Raw genomic sequence first — 24,222 nt, forward strand, 5'->3', positions numbered from 1 at the left:
TTTAAGAACAGGTTCAAAATAGAAATTATTTTCTAGGCTAAATGATCCCTTTAAATTCTCAAGGAAACAGTGACAAAAGTACAAACTGCTCCCTTGGCAGAAGCCAGTCACTGAATTCATTAAGCCAAGTATTTTCCCAGCATTGTATTCCACCCACAGGATTAGAATAATAACCCATTTTTAATTTTTCATTACCTATTAATAAGTCTCTTTTGCGAGATGAAGCCTGGACCTTTTGCTCCCGCACACCTGGCTGTCCAGATCTGGCTGAAATGAGAACAACCATTACTGAGCTCATTTCAAACAGATCCCCAATTCTGGACTCTGCGTTTGAATGAAGCACCTCAGAGAGTCCGTGTCAACCCATTTACTCACTCGCATCATGCACAAGATCCTTTGGAGCATCGTCTGTGGTGCTACAGTATCTCACACATGAAGAGCTAATCTACAGAGGCCTTGCTAATAGAATTCCTGTCTAATGCCTGATAAGAAGTTAGTTTGCCTTCACTGGGTCCGTTATTTGATTTAGCTCTTTCAAGTAAGTTGCAGCTGAACAAAAATGAAAAATGAAAAAAGAAAAACACCCTCCAGCATAACTCTGCTCCCTCATCCCTGTCCAGCGCTGTTACAGTGACTATAAAGTGATTATTAAGGATTCCTCTAAAGCTGGGGGAATAAAATTTTTATGATTCGATAACTTTTTTTCTTCACCCTTTTCGTTTTTTCTCACTTTCTCTAAGGGCACACTACGGAAGTCATTCTAATATTCATTTGCGGCTCAATTATCAAGTGCTATTGGTGCTCAATTATTGATAATGGTTTTTATTAATAATTAGTGAAACATTTGAAGGTTTTAGCTACTTAATATTTTTGTACTGATATCACGATACTAGCTGTTCTCTAATTTTGATGTCCACTGCATTTCTCACATATTAAATGAAGACGTACAGTCATGTGAAAAAATGAGGACACCCTAAAGCCTGGGTATTTTGTAATGTTTCTTTAATATATGTTTTTAAAGCAGAATTTTAACAATGCTGAAAGATTAAGGCACTGTAATATACTAACTAAACAATTAACCCCAACCCCAAATGCATATTCTAACTGAGGTAAAAGTTAGGACACCACACATTTATTCACACTCATGCTGCAGTCACATTCGAGTTTGAGCATGACAAGTTCTGTAGTAGGCGCTGCAAAAAGTGGTGGGATCAAACTAGATGATTAGACATTTTAAAAAGTGAACGATTGCTCCATATTTAAAATTTCTGAACAGAGAGGTCATGTTTTGATGTTCGATTGGTCTTACGCAGTCACATGTCAGAGTTCAACAAGCTTGAACTTTGCACTGCAATGAACTGCGAAACTTGTGGCATGAGCTTGCATTTTTGGTCCAATATATTCACGTGAGTATGAATGGAAGTCTATGGGGTGAAAAGTCTAGTGTGGCCGCAGCTTTAAAATGGCTCAAATTACAGACAGGTGTACCACAACAGGTGCTCGTTATTAGTATATCGTTACTCATTATTTTAAATGAGGCTTGCCCTTTCTAAACCTCTGAAATTTATTTTGGTGTGCTTCTGACTGTTGAAGTGAGAATGAGCACCATCGTGGTGAGAGCAAAAGAGCTGTCTGAGGCCTTCAGAAAACAAATTGTAGCAGCCTACAAGTCTTGTAAAGGATTTGAAAAGATCTCAAAAGATTTTGAAATGAGCAATTCCACTGTCTGCAAAATAATCTACAAGTGCACGGCTTTCAGAACAACTGTCAACAAGCCCAGGTCTGGTCGTCCCAGCAAGTTTACTCTGAGAGCTGACCGCAAGATGCTAAAAGAGGTCTCCAAAAACCCTAAAATGTCTTTACAAGGGCTTAAAGTAGGCTTTGGCTACTGTTGATTTGAAAGTGCATGCCTCTACCATCAAAAAGAGACAAGATTAACTTGCATGGGAGGTGTGCAAGGACGAAACCTTTGCTTTGTAGGAAAATCATCAAGGCCAGACTGAAATTTGCTAGTGAAAATATTGACAAAGACCAGGGCTTCTGGAATAATGTTCTTTGTATAGATGAGTCCAAAATTGAAATGTTTGGACATCAGAACTGACAACACGTTTGGCGTGAACCAAAGACAGCATTCCAGGAAAAGAACCTCATGCAAGCTGTGAAGTACAGAGGTCACCTTGTCAGCTCACCATAATGGAATCCACTATGAATTCTTCAGTGTATCAGAGGGTGCTTGAGGAACATGAGACCATCTGTCTGAAAACTAAAGCTGAAACAAAACTGGACCAAGCAACACAACAATGACCCAAAACATACCAGTACATAATCATGGACTGGCTGAAAACTAAGAAATGGAGAGACCTGGAATGGCAAAGTCAAAGCCCAAATTTTAATCCCTTTGAGATGCTGTGGGGAGACTTGAAACATGCTGTACATGTACGAAAGCTCTCAAACATCTCACAGCGAAAAGAATTCTGCGTTGAAGAGGGGGCTACACTTTCCTCATACTGATGTCAAAGACTGATGGATGGCTAAACAAACATCTCACTGCAGTTATTTCAGCTAAAGAAGGTAACACTAGCTATTAAGGGGTGTGGTGTCCTAAATTTTCCTCAGTTAGAATATGCATTTTTGTACAATTACATTTACATTTTTTCAGTTTTAATTGTTTATGGATATTACCTTAATCTTTCTGCGTTGGTAGAATTGAGATTAAACAACCATATATATATAAAAAAAAAACTTACAAAATACCCAGGCTTTCATAGGGTGTCCCATTTTTTCACATGACTGTATATTGGTTTTCACAACAACAACAAAAATCTACTTATCAAAAAAATCAGCATATATTTTACAAAGACGATGCCCTACCAGCTGCAACCCAGAACTGAGAAACACCTATGCACTCAGTCATTTGAACAAACTAATACACTACAGCCAATTTAGTTCATCCAATTCACCTATAGCGCATGTCTTTGGATTGTGAGGGAAACCAGAGCACCCAGAGGAATCCCCTACGTTAACACGAGGAGAACATGCAAACTCCACATAGATATGCTAACTGCCCCAGCCAGGACTCGGACCAGCAACCTTCTTGCTGTGAGGTGACCGTGCTAAGCATTGAGACATTGTGCTGCAATTTCAGAATTAACTTACTCAAAAATTAATCAAATTAAAAATTACATTAAAACAGAAAACTTTCTTTTTCTAGCATATAAATGTAGCCTTGAACTACGTAACAGACTTAAAAGAATGAATAAAGATCTGTTGTAGTCTATTATAAACTAATCAGCTTGAACATCTCGAAAGAAAGCAGTCAGATTGCTTTTAGAGAAGCACACTCAAGGCTATGTTGGGTGTAGGTAACAGAGTAGGATGTTTAATTTATGAGCCGACAGACTGTTTGGCCAGACACATTGGTGTAAGTGAGGACAGCCTACAAGCAAGACCCAGATAAAGCTCTGCTAAACTGGGACCAGAAAAGACCAACAGTGACATCAGATAGCAGCATTAAAAACGACAGAACAAGAGAGAAAGAGCAAGAGAGAGAAAGAGAGAGAGAAACACACAGAGATCCATAACACTCTAGATGAACTCAACAGCAATTCCAGCATGATAAAAACTCTTCAGCTTCACAGCAACTTCTCTATGAACAACCACATTTTTTTCTGTGCTGTTCACGCATTGAAAATCCTGAAAAACTTGCGGGCACTACCAGTAAATCTGAGAAAACTGTCATGTAAAACTTTTACAGGCCATGAACATTATATATCTTGACAGTGTACTTACATCATACCGTCTACACGGCGAGGCATTCAAATCTTTGTTTACAGACAAATCGTAAATTTGCTCCAAATATAAATCAAATGTACTATCATACTAATCAATTTTCTAAATAATAGTAATAATATTAAGCACACTGGTATATGGTATATTTAAAATAATGGTCTATTAATTATTGTATTCACTAACACAAACAATTAGTAATACATTTATTGCTTTATTCATTCATCTTTGTTAACGTTTATGTTAGTTCATGTTAAATCACTTTGCGTTAACTAATGTTAGCAAGCACAACTTTGGATTTTAATAATGCATTAGCTAATGTTGAACTAAGATTGATAAATGCTTTACAAGATTACTAATAATTACATAATGTTAGTAAATACATTAACTTATTGACTATTATTCTAAAGTATTACTACAATAATTAGCAGTTGCATATTAGCTGCATAAAGTACACACATACACTCAACGGCCACTTTATTAGGTACACCTGTCCAACTGCTCGTTAATTCAGTTGTCACAACAGTAACTCGGGTAACCACATTACAACCGAAGTATGCAGGAACCTTAAGGCGGATGGGCTACAGCAGCACTAGACCACACTGGGGGCCACTCCAGTCAGCTAAGAACAGGAAAGTGAGGCTAAAATTTGCACAGACTCACCATAATTGGACAATAGAAAATTGGAAAAATGTTGCCTGGTTTGATGAGTCTCGATTTCTGCTGTGACATTCGGATGGTAGGGTCAGAATTTGACGTCAACAACATGAAAGCATGGATCCATCCTGCTTTGTATCAATGGTTCAGGCTCTTGGTGGGGGTGGTGTAATGGTGTGGGGCATATTTATTAGCACACTTTGGGCCCATTAGAACCAACTGAGCATGGTGTCAATGCTACAGCCTACCTGAGTATTGTTGCTAAGCAAGTCCATCCCTTTATGACCACAGTGTACCCATCTTCTAATGGCTACTTCCAGCAGGATAACGCGCCATGTAATAAAGAGTTAATCATCTTAGACTGGTTTCATAAACATGACAATGAGTTCACTGTACTCAAATGTCCTTCACAGTCACCAGATCTTAATTCAAAAGAGCACCTTTGGGATGTGGTGGAATGGGAGATTAGCATCATGGATGTGCAGCCGACAAAACTGCAGCAACTTAATGATGCTATCACGTCAATATGGACCAAAATCTCTGAGGAAGACTTCCAGTACCTTGTTGAATCTATGCCACGAAGGATTAAAGCAGTTCTAAAGACAAAATGGGATCCAACCCGGTACTAATAATGTGTACCTAATAAAGTGGCCAATGAGGATAAAATACTTATACATATGATTGTAGAGGAAACTAACAATTCCTAATTTTACTCCAGAAAGGAAAATATAAAACAATTTAATATAATATAATATAAAATAATATAATATAATATAATATAATATAATATAATATAATATAATATAATATAATATAATATAATATAATATAATATAATATAATACAATACAATATAATATAATATAATATAATATAATATAATATAATATAATATAATATAATATAATATATAATTAACTAGCAACCATTTTCAACATTGAACGTTTCCTTAGCAACAAATCAGCACATTAGAATTACTTGATTTTTCAATGACTTGATTTCTAAACAATTTTTTTTAACGTTTTTTTATTATTGCTCTTTAAACTAAAAAACAGCTTTTCTATGACTAACAAACACATAATGCATGTTATTATCATAGTGTTGCAGTTCATAATAATATTACGAGCCCTCAGCTTTGCTAACCATTCAAAAACACTAAATCTAAACCCTTGTTTGCACAGCATCCACTGAATACAGCATCCCACACAAATCCACAATTACTATATAAAGACAACTGTCCCGCTTACCTGTAGCGCGCTGTTCAGAAAGCAGCTGTTCTGGCCCGGCTCATTGCTCAGGCCTTTGCTGGGAGCGATGGAGGTCATGTTGCGTGGGGTGAACATCCCCTGCAGGCTGCCGCCGCCGCTGCCTGACGCAAAGTAGTTCCTCTTCCACGACATGGGTCCAGATCGGGCTCCTCTGCCCCCCTCCAATCACCATAAGAGCCTCGTCCTTCCCCAGCTAATCATGCTGGAGGAAGAGGAGGACATCCTGAACAGTGGAGACCACCGACTGTGTGTGTTGTGTGTCTGTATGAGTCAATGCAAGCGGAGTGTGTCTCTATGTTACTCCCATGAGAGAGAAGTGCGTGGGTCAGAGCCGGGTGTTTGGTGTGTGAGTGCAGATATGAAGGATATATAAAGATGGTGAGGTTGTAATACTGATAGTTTCTGTTTTCTGATGTTTGTCTGCTGCTGCTAAATAGCACACTCTTGCATGTGAGATGTTAAAGTGTGGTGATACGGAATGACTGGCAGGTTGAAAGCAGCTGTGTGACTGTTGAAGTGTTTATGTTTATGGCTGTAGTTCTGCCCTTCACGCTGATGTGTCAACTTTCCGTCTGTCGAATATAGAGCTTCACTTTGGAGCCTCCACACTGTTCTTCCTTTGCCCAGGTAGTCTGTAACAAACCAAAAATATAACATAAATACATTTACTTTCAAAACTTATATTTTCCAAAGGTATATATAAAAATCTAGTTTAAGTGCGGTACGGTGGCTTAGTGGATAGGACTGTCGCAGGTTCGTGCGCTATAGCTGAATTGAATAAACTAAACTGGCCATAGTTTATGTGTGTAAATGTGAGAGTGTATCGGAATTTTTCAGTGCTGGGTTGCAGATGGAAGGGTATCCACTGCTGGATAAGTTGGCGGTTCCTTCCGCTGTGGCAACCCCTGATAAATAAAGAGACTAAGCCAAAGGAAAATGAATGAATAAATAAAACAAATCTAGTTTAATATGCATGAAAAATATATAAGTAAGGCTGACGTCCAGGATTGCTTGGGAAACATGTCTGGAAACCATTATTTTTCTTTTCATTTAAAGTTTTTTTAACTTCATCCGTGGTGGATTTAGGCATGGGCAATATGAGCGATCCCCCAGGGCAGCATCTTGCTGGGGGCGGCATTGGGGAGATGGTGCAAAAAAAAAAAAGCGCCCCAGTAAAAGCTTTGTGATAAGATTTACTTGATGCAAGTGTATTAAATTAGAGTGGTGATCCCAGAATAAAAACGTTTGTGGCCATTCACATTTGGCGTCTTTTGCACACGCCAATTTGTTATTCTTTATGTGCAACTGAAACAACGCTGGTAAAAACAAATTGACGCATGTGCGCAGAAAGCTATTCCAACGCGCCTCACACATGCTGCTCCTGATCTCGGTTGTTTACAAGCACACCCATATGCGTCGACATGCAAGTTGACAAAACTAAAGTTTATATCTTATGATGATGATGATGTTACTTTGGCTAAGCATGGCTTTGAAGCAGAAAGGAGGAATAATGAATCAGGGAGGTAACTAAGACTTTATAAACATTAGGTGTCGGCCATGAGTCGAGTACATTTTTTTGAATTCTATAGAGCTGTCATAATTAATATTCATGTAAAAGTCTAATTTTTACTACTCCAGTTGTGCCTTTACATAGTTTTTCAGTTACATTAGGGATTGACTTCTTTTTTTTATTTAGAATATTATTGTATAATAATAATAATAACAAATTGTTATATTTATTGAAAATTAATAAATATATTTAAATTTATATACTTAAAACACATGTTTCAATATTTTAAATATAAAATGTGGTTTAGGACGATGCAGTGGCACAGTAGGTAGTGCTGTCACCTCACAGCAAGGTCGCTGGGTCAAGCCTCAGCTGGGTCAGTTGGCATTTCTGAGTAGAGTTTGCATGTTCTCCCTGCATTCGCGTGAGTTTCCTCCAGGTGCTGCGCTTTCCCCCACAAGTCCAAAGACATGTGGTACAGTTGAATTGGGTAAGCTAAATTGTAATGTATGTGTGTGAATGAGTATGGATGGATGTTTCCCAGTGATGGGTTGCGGCTAGAAGGGCATCTGCTGTGTAAAAACGTGCTGGATAAGTTGCCGGTTCATTCCGCTGTGGCAACCCCAGATAAATAAAGGGACTAAGCCAAAAATAAAATGAATGAATGAATGAATAAAGAGGTTTAAAATAAGGTGGTTTGGCCCAGGGTGCCATTTAAACTAGAACCCCCACTGAAATACATACAACTATAGATTGAACGTTTTGTTGTACTTCCTTTTTCAAAAGAATGTGTAATCCTGATGATCTCTCTCTCTCTCTCTCTATCAGTGGTAATGAAAGCATATTTTGACAATTAAAAGTATTTTCTCTAATCTGATGGTGTTTTATTTGCAACTAGAAAAAAAAATCATTTAAAAACATATATTTCTCACTGTGTCACTTATGGTCATAAAAATTATCAAAAGTTTTATGATGAAATATAGTAGAATAAATATTTTCATTTATTAAAAAAATACGGCACTTAAAGGAAAATAGTATCTTATTGACAGGAACAAAAAACCTAAAGTAAACATTATAATTCAATTGTATTGGGGTGTATTATAATTGTAATATTTAAAAAAAATTCTTCTGAAATGTACATTTGTTTGAATTTTGTAAGATAGCACCAGATATGCAATTACATGTGATCCCACAGATGTTGAATTATACAATGATGTGCAATCATACATTAAAAATTACATTTTAAAAAAAAATTCTCCAATAGTACAATCTAGGGCTGCACAATATTGAAAATAATCTGAAAGTGCAATATTTTGTGTTTCTGCAAAATAAATTGCGATATGAATAAAATTTCACCAGATGGTTTATTAGCACTATTTTAGAAAGAAATCTTGAATTTAGATTGATTGTGCTCATTTTGTAGTAAACTGAATCACAGATAAAATAATAATAATAATAACAAACAAATTGCGAGCAAAAATAAATACAATAAAGCAAAGAAAAATGTCAAATCAACTTCTCTTTGGTTTTCCAGAGTCAAACTGTACTCAGGTACAGAAATTGATAAATCCAATGTAATGTGAAATGTATATATAACACTGTATGCATATATAACATTGTATAGACTTCAATAATTCTGTAGAATTATTGTTTAGTAAAGTTGCAAATGTAATTTTTTGTGCCAGAATGCTTTAAACTCTTTTGAAATGCCTTTAAAACACATCCAAATGACAAACTTCCACTATGTTTTCGTTAAACTTTGGACTCCATAAATCTCATGCATTCTGTGGTGCTGATCAAGAGTAATCCAAATGCAACACTGCATATCCTGCGATGTGACTATTGTGAACACACACATTGCGATTTTGATGCTGAATTTATATATTGCGCAAATTATTTATTTAAAGACTACATTTAATATTTGAACTTTCCAATAACAGACCCGATCTGAAATGGATTTAAAATAAGTATAAATGGTGATAAATTAAAAGTAGAAAAACAATCCCACACAATGAACATTTGAAACTAAAAACTTAGGAACAAAACAAATCATTTACACCAAGTTAAAAGTCTATTTTCACACCTCAAGTGTTTTACCACCATATGTTCCTTAATTGCAATGCAAAAATATACCGGACAAACAATGTATAAATGTACAATTGAACAAATCTGAATCATTGCGTTTCTCATTTCCTTATCCTCTCCCTTGTATCCAGCCCTCAGAAAGCATACGAGAAAGGAAGGTAAAAGACAGCAGCACTGCAGACACACAGCTTCTCCTGCCAGGCTGCAGGCAGTGGCGTGCTGAGCAAATGTCCTATTCCCACCCCTACGGAAACACACACTAACACACACACTCCAGCCTGCAGTGTGTCCTGTTTACCTGAAGAGGAGTGTTCTGATGCAGACGAACAGCGAGGATGACACCCCTGAGGCAGGTGCTACACCGGGTCAAGAAAACACTCCTTCCCTGCTCTGCTTAATCAAGGTCAGTGCTGTAGCAGTTAGGCATGCTCAGCATGACACATGGATTGATTCAGTGACATTAGGAATTTCATCAAACACGCTCAACAATTTCACTGCAAATTGAGGTGATGTTCTCTGCAAAACAAGAAATGTCTGATTTGTCGGTAAGACTTTAAAAAAATGTGTCTATTGGTTCTTGTTAGTGTTTACTGATTGTGAATTTTATTTTTATTAATGACAGGTAATGAAAATAAAATAAAGTTGTTCGATATTAGTTCCTGTTAACTCAAATTGCATTAACTAATGTTCCCAAGCACAACTTTGCATTTTTAAGGGGTAATTCACCCAAAAAATGAAAGTTCTGTCATCATTGACTCATTATTTACTTGTTTTAAACTTTTATGAGTTTAGTTATTTTGTCAAACAATAAAGAAGATATTCTGAAGAATGTTGGAAACCTGTAACCATTGACTTACATAGTATTTTTATTTTTCCTACTGGGAGTCAATGGTTACAGGTTTTCAGCTTTCAAAATATTGTTTTTATCTGTTTAACTAAAAAAAAAACTCATGAAGGTTTGGAACTATTCGAAGGAGAGCAAATGAGTACATTTTCATTTTTGGGCAAACTATCCCTATATTAATACATTTGTAAATGTTGAATTATAATTAATAAACACTGTACACGATTGTTTATATACTTCATAGTTCATGTTAGTAAATATATTAATTAAAAATAATAAATTGATGTTTAATTTTTTTTAAGTGTTAATGATTTGTCAAGCCATTTAATGCAGTCTAATCTGATGGTCTCTCCAGATTATCCCGTCTGACCATCATGTCAGGACTCAGCAGTACCCTATCAAACTCTAACAGAAAAAAAACAAATAATACCCTAAAATAATTATCGATCCACAATGTAGTTTCAATAAAGTCAGGATCACAGAGATGTATTCACGAATAAAGAGTTATATCTATATTTTCTATACACATTGCCATTGAAAGTGTTATATTATAAATAAATTAAATCCCCCTGGGGAAAAGTGCAAATGTATTAAAATACAGCTTACTGAACATCCGTTGTGAGAAAATTGTTAATCCTCCGTTCATTAAAAGTCAATTACATTATGTTAAAATGTTTATATTTTATGACTTCTTTAAAAAGTAATTTCAATGGTATTTTTTAATATCTATTATTACATACATGACCAAAAAAAGTCTCAAATATTTAATTTTATTTAATGATCATTAAATAAGAACATATGTGTATGTGACAAATGAAGTCAAAACTATAAGCCCCCCTTTGATTTTTTTTTTCTTTTTTTAAATATTTCCCAAATTCTGTTTAACAGAGCAAGGAAATTTCACAGTATGCCTGATAGGATTTTTCGTATTTTTTTTTCTATAAAGTCTTATTTGTTTTATTTCAGCTAGAATAAAAGCAGTTTTAAATTTTTTTAAAAACCATTTATGTTTAGCGTTTATCATTTAAGGTCAAAATTATTAGCCCCTTTAAGCTATTTATATTTTTAGAGTTTAGATATTATATAGTCTACAGAACAAAACATAATTTTTCAATAACTTGCCTTATTACCCTAACCTGGCTAGTTTACCTAATTAACCAAGTTAAGACTTTAAATGTCACTTTAATCTGTATAGAAGCGTCTTTAAAATATCTAGTCAAATATTATTTACTGTCATCAGGGCAAAGATAAAATAAATCAGTTATCAGAAATGAGTTATTAAAACTATTATGTTTAAAAATGTGTTGAAATAATCTGCTTTCTGTTAAACAGAAATTAGGGAAGAAAATAAACGGGGGGGGGGGGGGGCTAATAATTTTGACTTCAACAGTATGTACAAGTTCAAGGCAATTATTTTATTAAATTACATTTGTATTAAATTATTAGAAATATTTATTTAAAAATTTACAAAACTCAAACATTTTCAAAAAGTATGTGATGTAACAAAGCAAGAGTATTTTCAAAGTATTTCCTAGTTAGTTTGGCTGAATAATGCGGTCAATATTTTAGCCCCCTTTAGATTTTTTTTGTTTTTGTTTTGAAAACAAACCCCATTTGTCCAAAGACTAATTAACCTAACTTGCCAATCTAATTAATCAAGTTAAGTCTTTTAAATTGCACTTTAAGCTGAATACCATTACTTTGTGAAATATTATTTACTGTCATCATGGCAAAGACAAAATAAATTAGTAATTAGGAAGTAGTTATTAAAACTATTATGTTTAAAAATATGTTGGGGAAAAATTTTTTAACAGCACTTGGGAAATATTTACAATTACGTATAAGTTTATTATTTAATGCGAAAAAGTTGAATACCGTAGTTGAAATAATTAGCTTGAATTTAATTGTATAATTTTTTAGTTTCCAAATATGTTTGGTTAATAAATTATTATTTTAATAACTATATATTTTTTTATAAATCTGTTTGTTTAAATGCACAAAAATACATTGCTTTTATTCACTGAGAAATGGATAAAAAAATCATTTTCAAAAGGGGGTGTACTCAATTATACTGTAATAAGCACATAATAAAGCATGATATGCTCATCCACATGCATGCATGGGTGTCTGGGGTCTTGTTTTGCATGAAGCAGGTGTGAACACTCATTCTTAGTGGGCGACACTATTGAGGTCACTGAAGGAGTTATTCCCAGACAGGGTCACATGACCCCACATAACCCAGGGTCCAACTGTGACTCACAGGCTGCCACTCTCCCCACTGCCCCATCCAAACAAAACGCTGGTCGATGCAGACCGATACTGTTATACACTAGCTGGCACTGTGCAACCATTGCACCAGAGGCTTTATGCATTTACATAATGCACTGCAGAGCACAGCACAACACAGCAAACAATTACCGAGAAAGGGACAAAGAGAAAAAGTCAACTAATGAGAGAGGGGCAGAAAGGGCCCTTCTGATTATACAAATAAGCCCAATATGGCATCTAATAACTCACAAACACAAGACCTACAGCTCTGAAAAGGCTGTGTGTGTGTCCTCTGGAACTGGACGGATGCATGCGGCACATCTCATTAACCCAGCAACAATCAGACACTCGGGAACCAATGGAGAGCTGCTATCAATCAGACTAGGTCAGGATGAACTATGGGAAGTAATCGCCTCCTGGCTAGTGTGTTAGTAAACATGTTACGTAACACTCTGGCGCTGTGAGGCGAACGCAAGGCCCTGCCTCCATACCTCACAGTTCTGCTGGCCACCAATCCCCCCCGAAAAACACACGCATCTCCCTAAATCCCCCTTTAATTCCGTTAAATGGCAAAAATCCAGAGCCACACTGCCAGGATCCGTAGCCGTGGAGAAACCTTGGCATCCGTACAGAGGGCACTGGGATTCTACAGAGAGAGCGAAAGAGAGATGGATGAGCATCAAGCCCCTCGTGATCCCTGATCTTCACCTCGGCTGATGGGCCTCCACATAAATGTCCCCAGGATTGTGCTTTCCAGATATTGTTGAGGGATGAAGAAGGAGGAGAAAACATCCGGTTTCATTACTACAGAGCAGGGAGGTCCAGGCAGTAAGAGTGTTAGTGACTTGTAATTATATTAAGCCATTTTAATTGGTCTCCTTTATTTGAAATGTGAAACTCTTCAGCATAATAAACCGCAGAGACCAAATTCACTTGTTTCACACCTGCTGCCAAGTGAGAAAGTCAAGTAAAATGTTCAACATACTGCCAAAAATAATGCTTAATTACCAAGAAATTTGATTTCTTGTACTTTTTCTTATAAGAAAATGAGTGTAATGTTCTTATAATCAACAATAAATAATTATAATCAACATTAGTGTATCAAAAATGATTTTCAAAATTGTCCCAAGATAAGAACGGCTATTGTGGATCCACCTCACGTGTTGACTACAGTACATTATATAAACATTTTAAGACAATTTAACATTTTTTTTCCTGTGCATATATTTGATAATCTTCACAACATATATGGGGTGGTCCAATAGCTACGTTTCCATCCAAAAATGTGAATTAGCTTTATGTGCAAAATTGGAATATCGCATAAAAGAAGTGCAAATAAAGCAGCGTTTCCATCCAACGAGTCAAAGAGAACAAAATTGCCACTTCCTGATTAACTGTCGCCCAATATTAACTGTAAAAATGGAATCTACTGTAGTAAGAGAGAAGCTGCGGTAATCCTTTCTTTATTAGGAAAGGTATATGAAACATATATGCAATAAACAAGTGAAGATGAAAAAAATGTAGAAGACAAAGATGAGAAAGACGAAAACAAGAGGTATAAGAAGATGCAGAATGATGAAGAAGATAAATACAATTAAAAGACAAATAATTACATCTGAGAAACTGGGACAAGTATGATTTTTAAGATACAATTAGCTATTTAAGTTCCACAATTGTTCAAAAGCTTGGTAAAATATGCAATGTAGGCTGATTCTAAAAAAACGTACCCCTATATACATTTCTGGAGATCGCAAATTATGTAGCCAGAAGAACGTATGGCTGCATTTTGTCTTTAAAATGAACACTACGGACAGTATGATGTCGTTCCTTTTCTCGCTAACCAGCTGACTGCGTAATTCTGTATGGATGGCTTTCCCATTGCTACCAGTTTGTCAAGTGGCTCACCGGGTATGTCGGCACACTTGAGGGGCAGAGAGAAGTTGACCACAATGATGGGGTTTGAGTCCATTAAAGAACGGTTCCAGAAAGCAGGTAAGACAAAAACAGAAGCCAAAAAATGAAATAAACATGTAAATAACAGGGTAAGAATGTGGCAAAATCAGAAAACCAGGCCGCCGTGAAAGCGGTTCTCTATCTGGATTGTTTTTTAACACTATGGGTTGGGTTTAGGGAAGTAGGTGGGTGGGTTAATCAATGTTTTTTAGAACACTACCAGTTGGGTTAAGGGAAGATGGATTGTGGGTCAGCCAATTGGTCAGTCAGTCGACAGCGGCCTCTGGTGGATTTAGGCATGAACAGCAGGCAAGAATAGCACTTTTGAGAAAAATCTGAGGTCTCAAAAAGTGTACACAGCGACCACTGGTGGATTCGCGAAAACAAAAATTGCAAAAAAATAAAATAAAACCGCTCCTGGGACATATTTGGCACTTTCCAAAAATTTATATTGAGGTACGTTTTCAGAATGAGCCTGGGTTTCAAATATGTTTACATTTTACTCTCATGATTTATTTGAATACAGTCAAAATACAAAAATCTGGTGAAATATTATTACAAATGACTAATTATTTAAATAAATATACATTCAAATAGAATTAATAAAAGCATGTTTAAAAACCCTGTATTTATAAACATCTCTGTTACTGTATGTATTCTTGCCAAATTAAATTATTCATTTGTCTTTTCTCAAACCTTGTAGCAGCATTGCACAATGTAAAATCTTTAAACCTGAATAGGAAGCATGAAACGGGAATGATGTGAAATGCTAAAAACAACATACGGTAAGTCGTGATAACATTTACCAAGGGTTTAGAAAAACCCATTAAAGACAAAAGAGGAGCCAGCACAGGTAAAGTATAAGAGCACACACACATAATAGAAGACTGAGAGCCGGTCTGCCTCCCAGTCTTTGTCAGGATGACACAATGTAGGAGTGCAGCACTGCAGACTCTCACAAAAGCCCCAGCCATTAACAGAGGCTTTATAGTGCTGCCACTGGAGAGCAGATTCACTCATCCACGAACACTTGCAGGAGCCCTGAAGAGCACCTCACCTTTTACACTGTCACATTACTGACTGACTTAAAACATCAGCTCTGCCAGAAACAACTTTTAAAGCATTAAATCTGTCATAACAACCTGTTGAAGAGTCTCTGGGATTTACATACAGCAATGATGTTCAACATGTTTTATGAATAACTTTATTAACATATTGATAAACAAAAGATTTGCTTAAATTAAAAATGATTGGGTTATTTGAATCAACAGCTGAAATTCTGATCCTGAATTATGAAAGGGAATCTTTTATTTGTTATTTTGTTAATTTAAACACAACTTTTTTTTTAATTACGATGACAAGACTAAAACTAAAATTAAACAACCATTTTCCATTGGCTTAGTTTCTTTATTCATCAGGAGTCGCCACAGCGGAATGAACCACCAACTTGTATCACATATTTTTTATGCAGCGGATGCCCTTCCAGCTGCAACCCAGTACTGGGAAACATCCATACACTCCCATTCGCACAAAGATAATATGGCCAATTTTGTTTAATTAAATTCACTAATAGCGTATGTCTTTGGATTGTGGGGGAAACTGGAGCACCCAAAAGAAAGCCACACAAAGTTGGGGAAAACATGCAAACTTCAAAAATGCAGAAACGACCCAGCCAAGACTTGAACCAGCGACCTTCTTGTTGTAAAGCAACAGTGCTACTACTGAGCCAGCAGACAGTGTCGCCAACTACCACTTTGAATGCTGACATATAGAAATTAACCAAGATAAAATAAGATAATGTTTGCCATTAAACTGAAATAAATATAAATTAAAGCTATTTGCATATTACTGTATATCATTATAAATAAAATGACAACTGAACATGAAGACAAAGTACCTAGATAACACTGAATTCCTAGATTTTGAACAACAAAAATGTTAAAATAGGCTTAATACTTTATACTTTAATAGTTAAATAGGCTTTATACTTAAATATCCAAAATGTAAATAAATATAAAATAATAAAAACATTATGTGTTGTTTATTGTAAACACAATTTGTAGATCGGTTTAATAAGCTGACATTGACAGACAGACAGACAGACAGACAGACAGACAGACAGACAGACAGACAGACAGACAGACAGACAGACAGACAGACAGACAGACAGACAGATAGATAGATAGATAGATAGATAGATAGATAGATAGATAGATAGATAGATAGATAGATAGATAGATAGATAGATAGATAGATAGATAGATAGATAGATAGATAGATAGACAAAACTGCTGATAAATTATCATAATTACTGTTTTAAAATCTTGTAAACTGACAAAATGTGTCAATCAAAAAATAAATCATTCTAAAATAGTACCCCATATACATTTTTGGAGAGAGTACACTACTGTACATGCCAGGATGCTTTTTGCAGTTTTTATTTTCGCGAATCTACCACAGGCCACTATATGTGCTATTTCAGATTTCAAATTTCTTTTGAGAGTGCCATTCACCCTGCTGTTCTTATATAAATCCACCAGAGGCCACGGCCGACTGACTGACTTACTGACTGACTGACCAACCGACCAACTTACCCCTTTCCCAAAACCCAACCAATAGTGTTTTATAAAGCACAGATTGACTCGCCCACCCCAATCCCTAAACCCAACCGAAGTGTTTTCAATAGCAATCCAGAAAAAGAAAAGCCCCCTGATTTTTACCACGTTTTCAGATTTTACCACATTCTCACCCTGTTATTTACTAGTTTTTTTTTTGTTTTTGTTTTACCCGCTTTCTGGAACCGATCTTCACCGGACTCGAACCCTGTTGTTGCAGTCAACACCGCCCAGCGTCTCAAGTCCGATGTACGTGTTAAGCTACTGGACAAACTGGTAACAGCGAAAAAGCCATCCATAAGCGGTCAGCTGGTAAGCGAGAAAAAGAACCGTATCACACTGCCCCATAGCATTCGCTTTAAAGATGAAATACAGCCATACATACTTCTAGCTACATAATTCGCGATCTCCAGAAATGTGTAGAGGGCTACGCTTAAAGAATGAATCTATGTTGAAAAAAAAACACTGGTGTTTAGTTATGCAATTATCTGGCTCAGTGATTCAATATATTTCATCTATTCATAAAAAAGGGAAAAAACATTTCTAAATGAATCTGCCATTTTGAACAAATGATTTGAATTCTCTTATTAAGACAGGGACTTGCTGCCACCTACTGGCTGTTTAGGTGTCATATTTATTGACTCGTGACATTTATCCAAACCAGCAAAATATTGTATCATTCTCAATAATTCAAGAAAAATCACCAATAATTCATCAACTTTGGCGTGAGGAGTCATTTCTTTAGCTTGCACTGTTGGTAATTAATGAGCTATATGATGTTTGTCTATAAGGAAAGCTTAATCAGTTGAATTAAAGGGCTAAAGTTTTTTTTCAGAGGAATCACAGCTGGAAGCGGCCCTGATAGCTGGAGCTTATAGAGAGACTGACATCTGTCTGCGTGTATCTGAACGTCACCTTGCACCTCTCTCCACCTCCCACTGACAGAGTTTGCGTGACTGTCGCTCGCCAGCCGCAGCAGGAGAGATCCGTGGTGGAACTGTCAGCCTCAATCCAGCACAATGTAATCCGGTGTTGGTTGTTGCTCAGGGATCAACAATAAAGAGGTTTTTTTTTTTTTTTTTTTTTTTAAAGCAGCTTGCCCAAATATAGCAAGCCAGTACCTGGTTACTCATACTTCTAACATTTGCACTAGGCCCACTACAAAAATTAATTTTCTATACGAGCAATATTTAATATAAATCATATTTTGATCATAAATATTTCCACATTCACTTTGCAATAATCTTGTTACAGTACATGACAAACAGCAGGACAGTGTGGAGTCTGTGTTCCAGTCTGAAAGACTCATTCCTACACACTGGGTTGAAGAGTGAAGGGATGCAAAATCTGTTCCTTGAAACACAATTTTTCATCATCTACCTCATCTGCAAATATTCCTCAGAGTTTTACGCAGTTGCTGCAGATTCAGCTGCACATCTATGATGCAAATCTCCCGTTCCACCACATCTAGAACTGTGTATTGGCAAGGGCCTTACGATATGATACATATCACAATACATGGGTCACGATACAATATATCTTGATAAAGTCAGCAGATGAGTTAAAGTTCCAATTCCAATTTATTTTTATCCATTTCAATTCATTAGAACTGCACAGTGTGATTGATCAGAGAACTCACTGAAATGTATTAAATTCACATTGTTATTAAACACTTAACTAAAATGTACATTTCACTAAAGTCACATACAAATGAAATAAACAATTTATAAAACTAAAGCAAGTAAAAAAAATAAAATGCATCAAGTAAACATAAAACTTGATCACAGTGCTCTAATATGCGGTAAACTATTAGAAACTGACAGTGCGACTGACAAAAAGTGGTTGCACATACAGTAGGTAAATTGATGGCATGCGCAAAACATTTTACATGCAACATGCTGGCCAGCTGTTCTGCCACGGTCTTGTTTGACGCGTTGTCTGTTACAACGACAGGTCCTTCCATTTTATGTCCCATTAATTCCTCCTATGCAGTTTTCAGTAACTTTGCAATGTTAGTTAAGGCAGATAGAAGCTTGTTAATGATGTTATCCAGTGGAGTTTGCCTTGAATCAAGAGGTTTTGTTTGAGGTTGCAGTGCCGCTAATTTATCTGCGTCATGTCTTGTGAAGTGATAACGCAAGTTCGTCGTGTTTTCTGAATGTTTTAAGATAGATTTGCAAGGCTTGCAAATGGCATTTTTTGTCTAATTCAGTACTCTGGTATAGTGTTAAAACCAAAGTACAGCCACACGTCAGCTCTAAAATTCGGATGCACCTTTATATTTTCCTCCATGCTCACTCTTGATTACTTCTGATACTATACGACTTAGCATTTTGTTGATAGCGAGTTAGCGACATCTACTGGAGCAGAGGAGGAGGTTGTTTGGCACAACTTGAATCAATGCTTCAGGTTGGACGACTATCGATACACAATCGTGAAAGAAATTATCGCGATAGTTAGATATACCAATATTTTTCCACAGCCCTAATCACATCCCAATGCTGCTCTATTGGATTGAGTCTGGTGACTGTGGAGGGCAGGTTCAAAAAACCAATCTGACATGATCCGTGCTTTATGACATGGCGCGTTATCCTGCTGGAAGTAGCCATCAGAAGATGTGTACACTGTGCTCAAAAAGGGATGGACATGGTCAGCAACAATACTCAGGTAGGCTGTGACGTTGACACGATGGTCAATTGGTATTAATAGGCCCAAAGTGTGCCAAAAATGATCCCCTACACTATTACACCACCACCCCCAGCCTAAACCATTGACACAAGGCAGGATGGATCTTTGCTTTTATGTTGTTGATGACCAAATCTGACTCTACCAACGTAATGTTGCAGCAGAAATCCATCAGGTAACATTTTTCCAATCTTCTATTGTCCAATTTTGGTGAGCTTGTGCAAATTGTGAAAACAGGTAGAAAAAACTTTATTCAAATTTTTGAATAAATATATATCAATACAACAGCTATATTGTGATATATTAAAATATTAAGCAACTATTTTCTATTTCAATATTGAAAAATGTACTTTATTTGTAACATAGGCTCATTCTAAAACCAAAACTAAAATTCTATCCCCCTCTATACATTTCTAAAGATCGCGAATTATGACAATCGATGCGTTTGAAAACAATATTGGTTGGATTTAGGGAAGTGGGTGGGCAGGTCATTCTGTGCTTTTGAAAAAACACTATCGGTTAGATTTAGGGAAGGAGGAGAGTGGGCCTGTCGATCGGTCAGTCAGTCAGTCAGTCAGTCAGTCATTCAGTCAGTCTAGTTTTTAGTGCGTCGACACATGCACTCCGGTGCTCAAGGCGACCCAATTTTGATTCCCGCATCGCGGTCTTATGCTCATCCTTCCCCTCTCTCTTCTCCCCATACTTTCCCGTCAATATTCTATACTGTCCTGTCCATTAAAGTTAAAGGTGAAAACCCCTAAAAAATATTTAAAATAAAATAAATAAAAAAAACATACACAGCGCCTTCTGGTGGATTTGTGAAAACAAACTTCATGGGATGTATTTGGCATGTTCCAGAAATATATATACGGGTACGTTTTCAGAATGAGTCTAGGTTTTTTAATTCAGTGTCACAAAAATTATAATAATATGCTGGTTTGTTGATCTGCAAAAATTGGAGTAACTATTAAAAACTGGTGAAAAATGTGACAATTTCTGAATCCTGTGACATTTAAATAAAGTGAATAATTTGCTGAGGATTAAATAATTTCTTATTTAAAACAAAAAAGTAACCCTTTAATTTTTCATTAGTAGTTCAAAATTCAAACTTCAGTATGAAGCTTTGTAAACACAACTTAAAGGGGTAGTTCACACACACACAAACACACACACACACACACACACACAAATCCTGACCATTTACGTGGTTCTAAACTGCTATTAATTGATTAAAATGTTTTTGACATCCATAGCAGAAACAAAAACTATACTATATACTATAGAAGTCAGTAGCTGCTTTTTTTCTAACATTCTTCAGCACATCTTTCTTTGTGTTCAACAGAAGAAACTCAAACAGCTTTGAAACAAGTAAAGGATGAGTAATAAATGACAGAATATTAATTTTATCACTAACTGTAACTATCCCTTTAACCGCAGTGACACATAAACTATCAAAAATCACACATGAAGCATTGGCAGTGGAATCACTGGAACGCATTGATCCTTAAAGCCGGTTCACACAGCTCTCATGCTGACCCCAGACCAGTGCTCCATCATTTACAGCTGCACGAGTCTTCCTCAGGAAACACAGTCATGCTGCTGGAAGAAACTGTTGGGTAACTGCAGCACTTTTCTTCTATTATGTCTGTTATGGAGCCAGGAGGATTGATGATCCGCAGAGGAGTAGTGGGCGAGAGAGAGCGGCCGGCGGGCAAACCCAGGCCAGCATGAGCACCGTGAGCATCGATGAGTTTAGATGCCAGCAGAGCAGCTTATTTCAAGGGACCTTTTAAAGGCTTTGTTGTCATTCAGCTCAATTTTGCTGCGGTAAAAGCGCACTTCAGGGGAAACACACGCATGCCAGGAGCAAACACGAGCTCTTTCAGTTTCACTGGTTTTTTTTTTTTCTGTCATATCATAAAATATTCGTCTTTTTCGCTCATTATGCCAGGAAACCAAATCCAAAAATAGCGCAAACATCTGCTGGTGGGGTTTTAAAGCCCGGCTGTTTAATTGTATTAGCGTGGCGTTAATATTTTTATATAATCAGCGCCTCCCGTTGCGAATCCCATTTCTGCTACTGTCCCCCATTTGAAAATGGTGGGGTGGTGGTAAACTTTCGGTCACCTCTTACCATTCAAGCCTGACTGTGCTGCCCGCTTCTCCAGGGAAAAGAGAAAATTAGCACGGACTTTCTTTCTCTTTCCTTCAGTAGCACCATGTGAAAGCAGACACATTAAATAACGGAGTGCCTGCGTGTCGCCTCGGGACCAGCCACATCAAAGAGGACACAAAAAAAAAAAACAAGAGATGATGGAGGAAAGCTAGCGAGGACTTTCGGCTAAGTCAATTTAGTGGAACAGACAGAGAGGGTCACAAAAAAAGTGCATTTTGGCACTGCTCACATAATAATCACTTGCTAAGTAGGATGGAAAAATGTGCAAATGTACATTAGATGCACATCATGCTCCAACACAGAGGAGCTCCAGGACATAAGCAGTGCCTGGAGTGTGTCGGGATCTTCTCAGAGTCACGTTCACAAGCACATACTAACAAACTGAATAAATAACCTCAGGAGAACAGATGGTTCTAAACCAGCTTTCCAACATCCCAAGTGGATACTGTCCTCTGAAGACAAACATAATCATCCAGAGTGATGACATCATTCCTCTTCATTTTCAGCTAGATTAAGCCAGGCGTTTATTATGTTGGCCACCGGGAAAAATTGGGCAGCTGATGCAAACAGCAAACAAATATCACTGGGAGTGTATAATAGATGGGGGTCTGGATAATTATGGAATATTTGCTTAATTTATATTTAATATTTCGTTATGGAAATTTTTTTTGACACTGATAACTGATAACTATTATGTTTGGAGTCCGATAAACAATAGATAAATACTTTAATAAAAAAATTTATATTATTTTTTTATTCGGCATTACAAACACAAAATGCAAACAAATACAGTGGACATGGGAGTTGATTTGAAACTTTAAAAATAAAAAAAAAACAGCAAAGGAACATCTAGATCTTTCTTTCTCAAAATCATTTATAATCATAATTTGGTTTTGTAGCTGTGAAAAACTTCCTGACTGCCATTTAAAATGAGCTGTGTGTAGCAACAGAGGTAAGGAACCAAGTGCAGCATATATTAAAATCCTCATACAGGCAAGGTTTAAACAGGGAAAGACAGTAGCACGTTCATAATTCACAAGGTGAATGGACGAGACAGGCGGCAATACAAAAATACACAAAATAAACAAACAAGAGACACGACTAGGTTAAAAAGGAAAATACTTCGAAGCATGTTTTAAAAAAATTATACATCTCGCAGTAAAGCAGTATACCAGAGCTTAATTCGTTTTGCCATAATCACGTGATAAGTAATGTCCGAAGCTTCATTTTCGCTTATACCTGTGAGACTGCTTTTGAATTTTGATTCAAAGGTTTAAACACCCTTTGTGATTAGTCAACTTTATAGCGAAAGATTAGACGTCAATTACATATATTTCAAAGCACTACACTGGTCCCACACACAAGTAATTCAACTAAATTACAATATTAATTTATAGTAAGAAGCTTTTGAACCATACTAAATTATTAGTAGTAGTAGTAGTAGTAGTAGTAGTAGTAATTTTACTTGGTAAATTTCAGGACATTTACATTTTACCTAAAGTAAAATAAACATACTAAAAAGGGCCTTGCAGAAAATATAAAGATATTAGTCAAGATTTGAGGTTGTTAGAACATAGATCTCACTAAAAATAATCTACGAATCAGGTGGAAACAATATGGTGAAGAAAAAAAAATGCAGTTTTGGCAAGTGAAAACATCTGGACTTTGAAGATGAGAGAAGCTGATGGCAAGACAATATTTTATGAAGACACTGCGGCATCATTAATATAAATGATGATCTTCACTCTCCGCTTAAACAGTTTTGCTATTTAGTTAACTATTTATTAAACTAAAGGTCTTTATCTAGATATCATACTCCATGAGGAGTGTCAGATGCATGAAACTCAAAAAACAGCCTTCACATACAGCACAAGCTACTAGACCAGAGTAGACTAGACTAGATGTTCCAATAACTCTCAAGTAATCAATATCGAAAACATGTCACTTCACACGTCCCAAGTGAATGTTGATGCATTCAGAACTGAAATTGAATAGGTCTCCTAGCACGTTGGTTTGGCCCTGCTGTGTTCACACAAAGCAGCAGAGAGTGTGATTGCACTTCATTTACTGTCTCACTCCTTCGTCCAAGTCCAACTAACAGTGACAAAAACCAAGGGTGACATTGGCAAACAGCAGGTGTGTGTGTGTGTGTGTGTGTGTGTGTGTGTGTGTGTGTGTGTGTGTGTGTGTGTGTGTGTGTGTGTTGGTTTTAGTGGTTTAGAGGGATAGAAATTTGTATAATGACATGGGACTGAAGGTATTGTTGCAAACATTGAGGTGGTTTATGAGGACATGCCTTATTTCCTAGTAATTCAAAACACTTAAAAATCATACTCAACTGTGTCTTTTGACATTTACGTTTTCGCTGTGAGGGC

The 24,222-nt window shown here is 36.5% G+C and overlaps 1 protein-coding gene across 19 annotated transcripts in view; it reads right to left on the reverse strand.

Moving 5' to 3' along the window:
• The window catches only part of usp54b (ubiquitin specific peptidase 54b), a 189,845-nt gene that overhangs the window by 119,218 nt on the left and 46,405 nt on the right, over positions 1-24,222 (reverse strand). For all 19 annotated transcript variants that reach the window (XR_015504186.1, XR_015504185.1, XR_015504181.1 and 16 more), the window contains exon 2: positions 5,691-6,343. Coding sequence is in view for 11 of the 19 variants with exons in the window: in XM_087276406.1 (XP_087132532.1) it covers positions 5,691-5,843 (153 nt within the window). In the remaining 8 variants the exon portion in view is untranslated. The remainder of the gene's footprint in view (positions 1-5,690; positions 6,344-24,222) is intronic.

The sequence above is a fragment of the Danio rerio genome, chromosome 12, assembly GCF_052040795.2.
Source record: "Danio rerio strain M-AB ecotype USA chromosome 12, GRCz13ab, whole genome shotgun sequence".
In the NCBI taxonomy this organism is placed as follows: domain Eukaryota; kingdom Metazoa; phylum Chordata; class Actinopteri; order Cypriniformes; family Danionidae; genus Danio; species Danio rerio.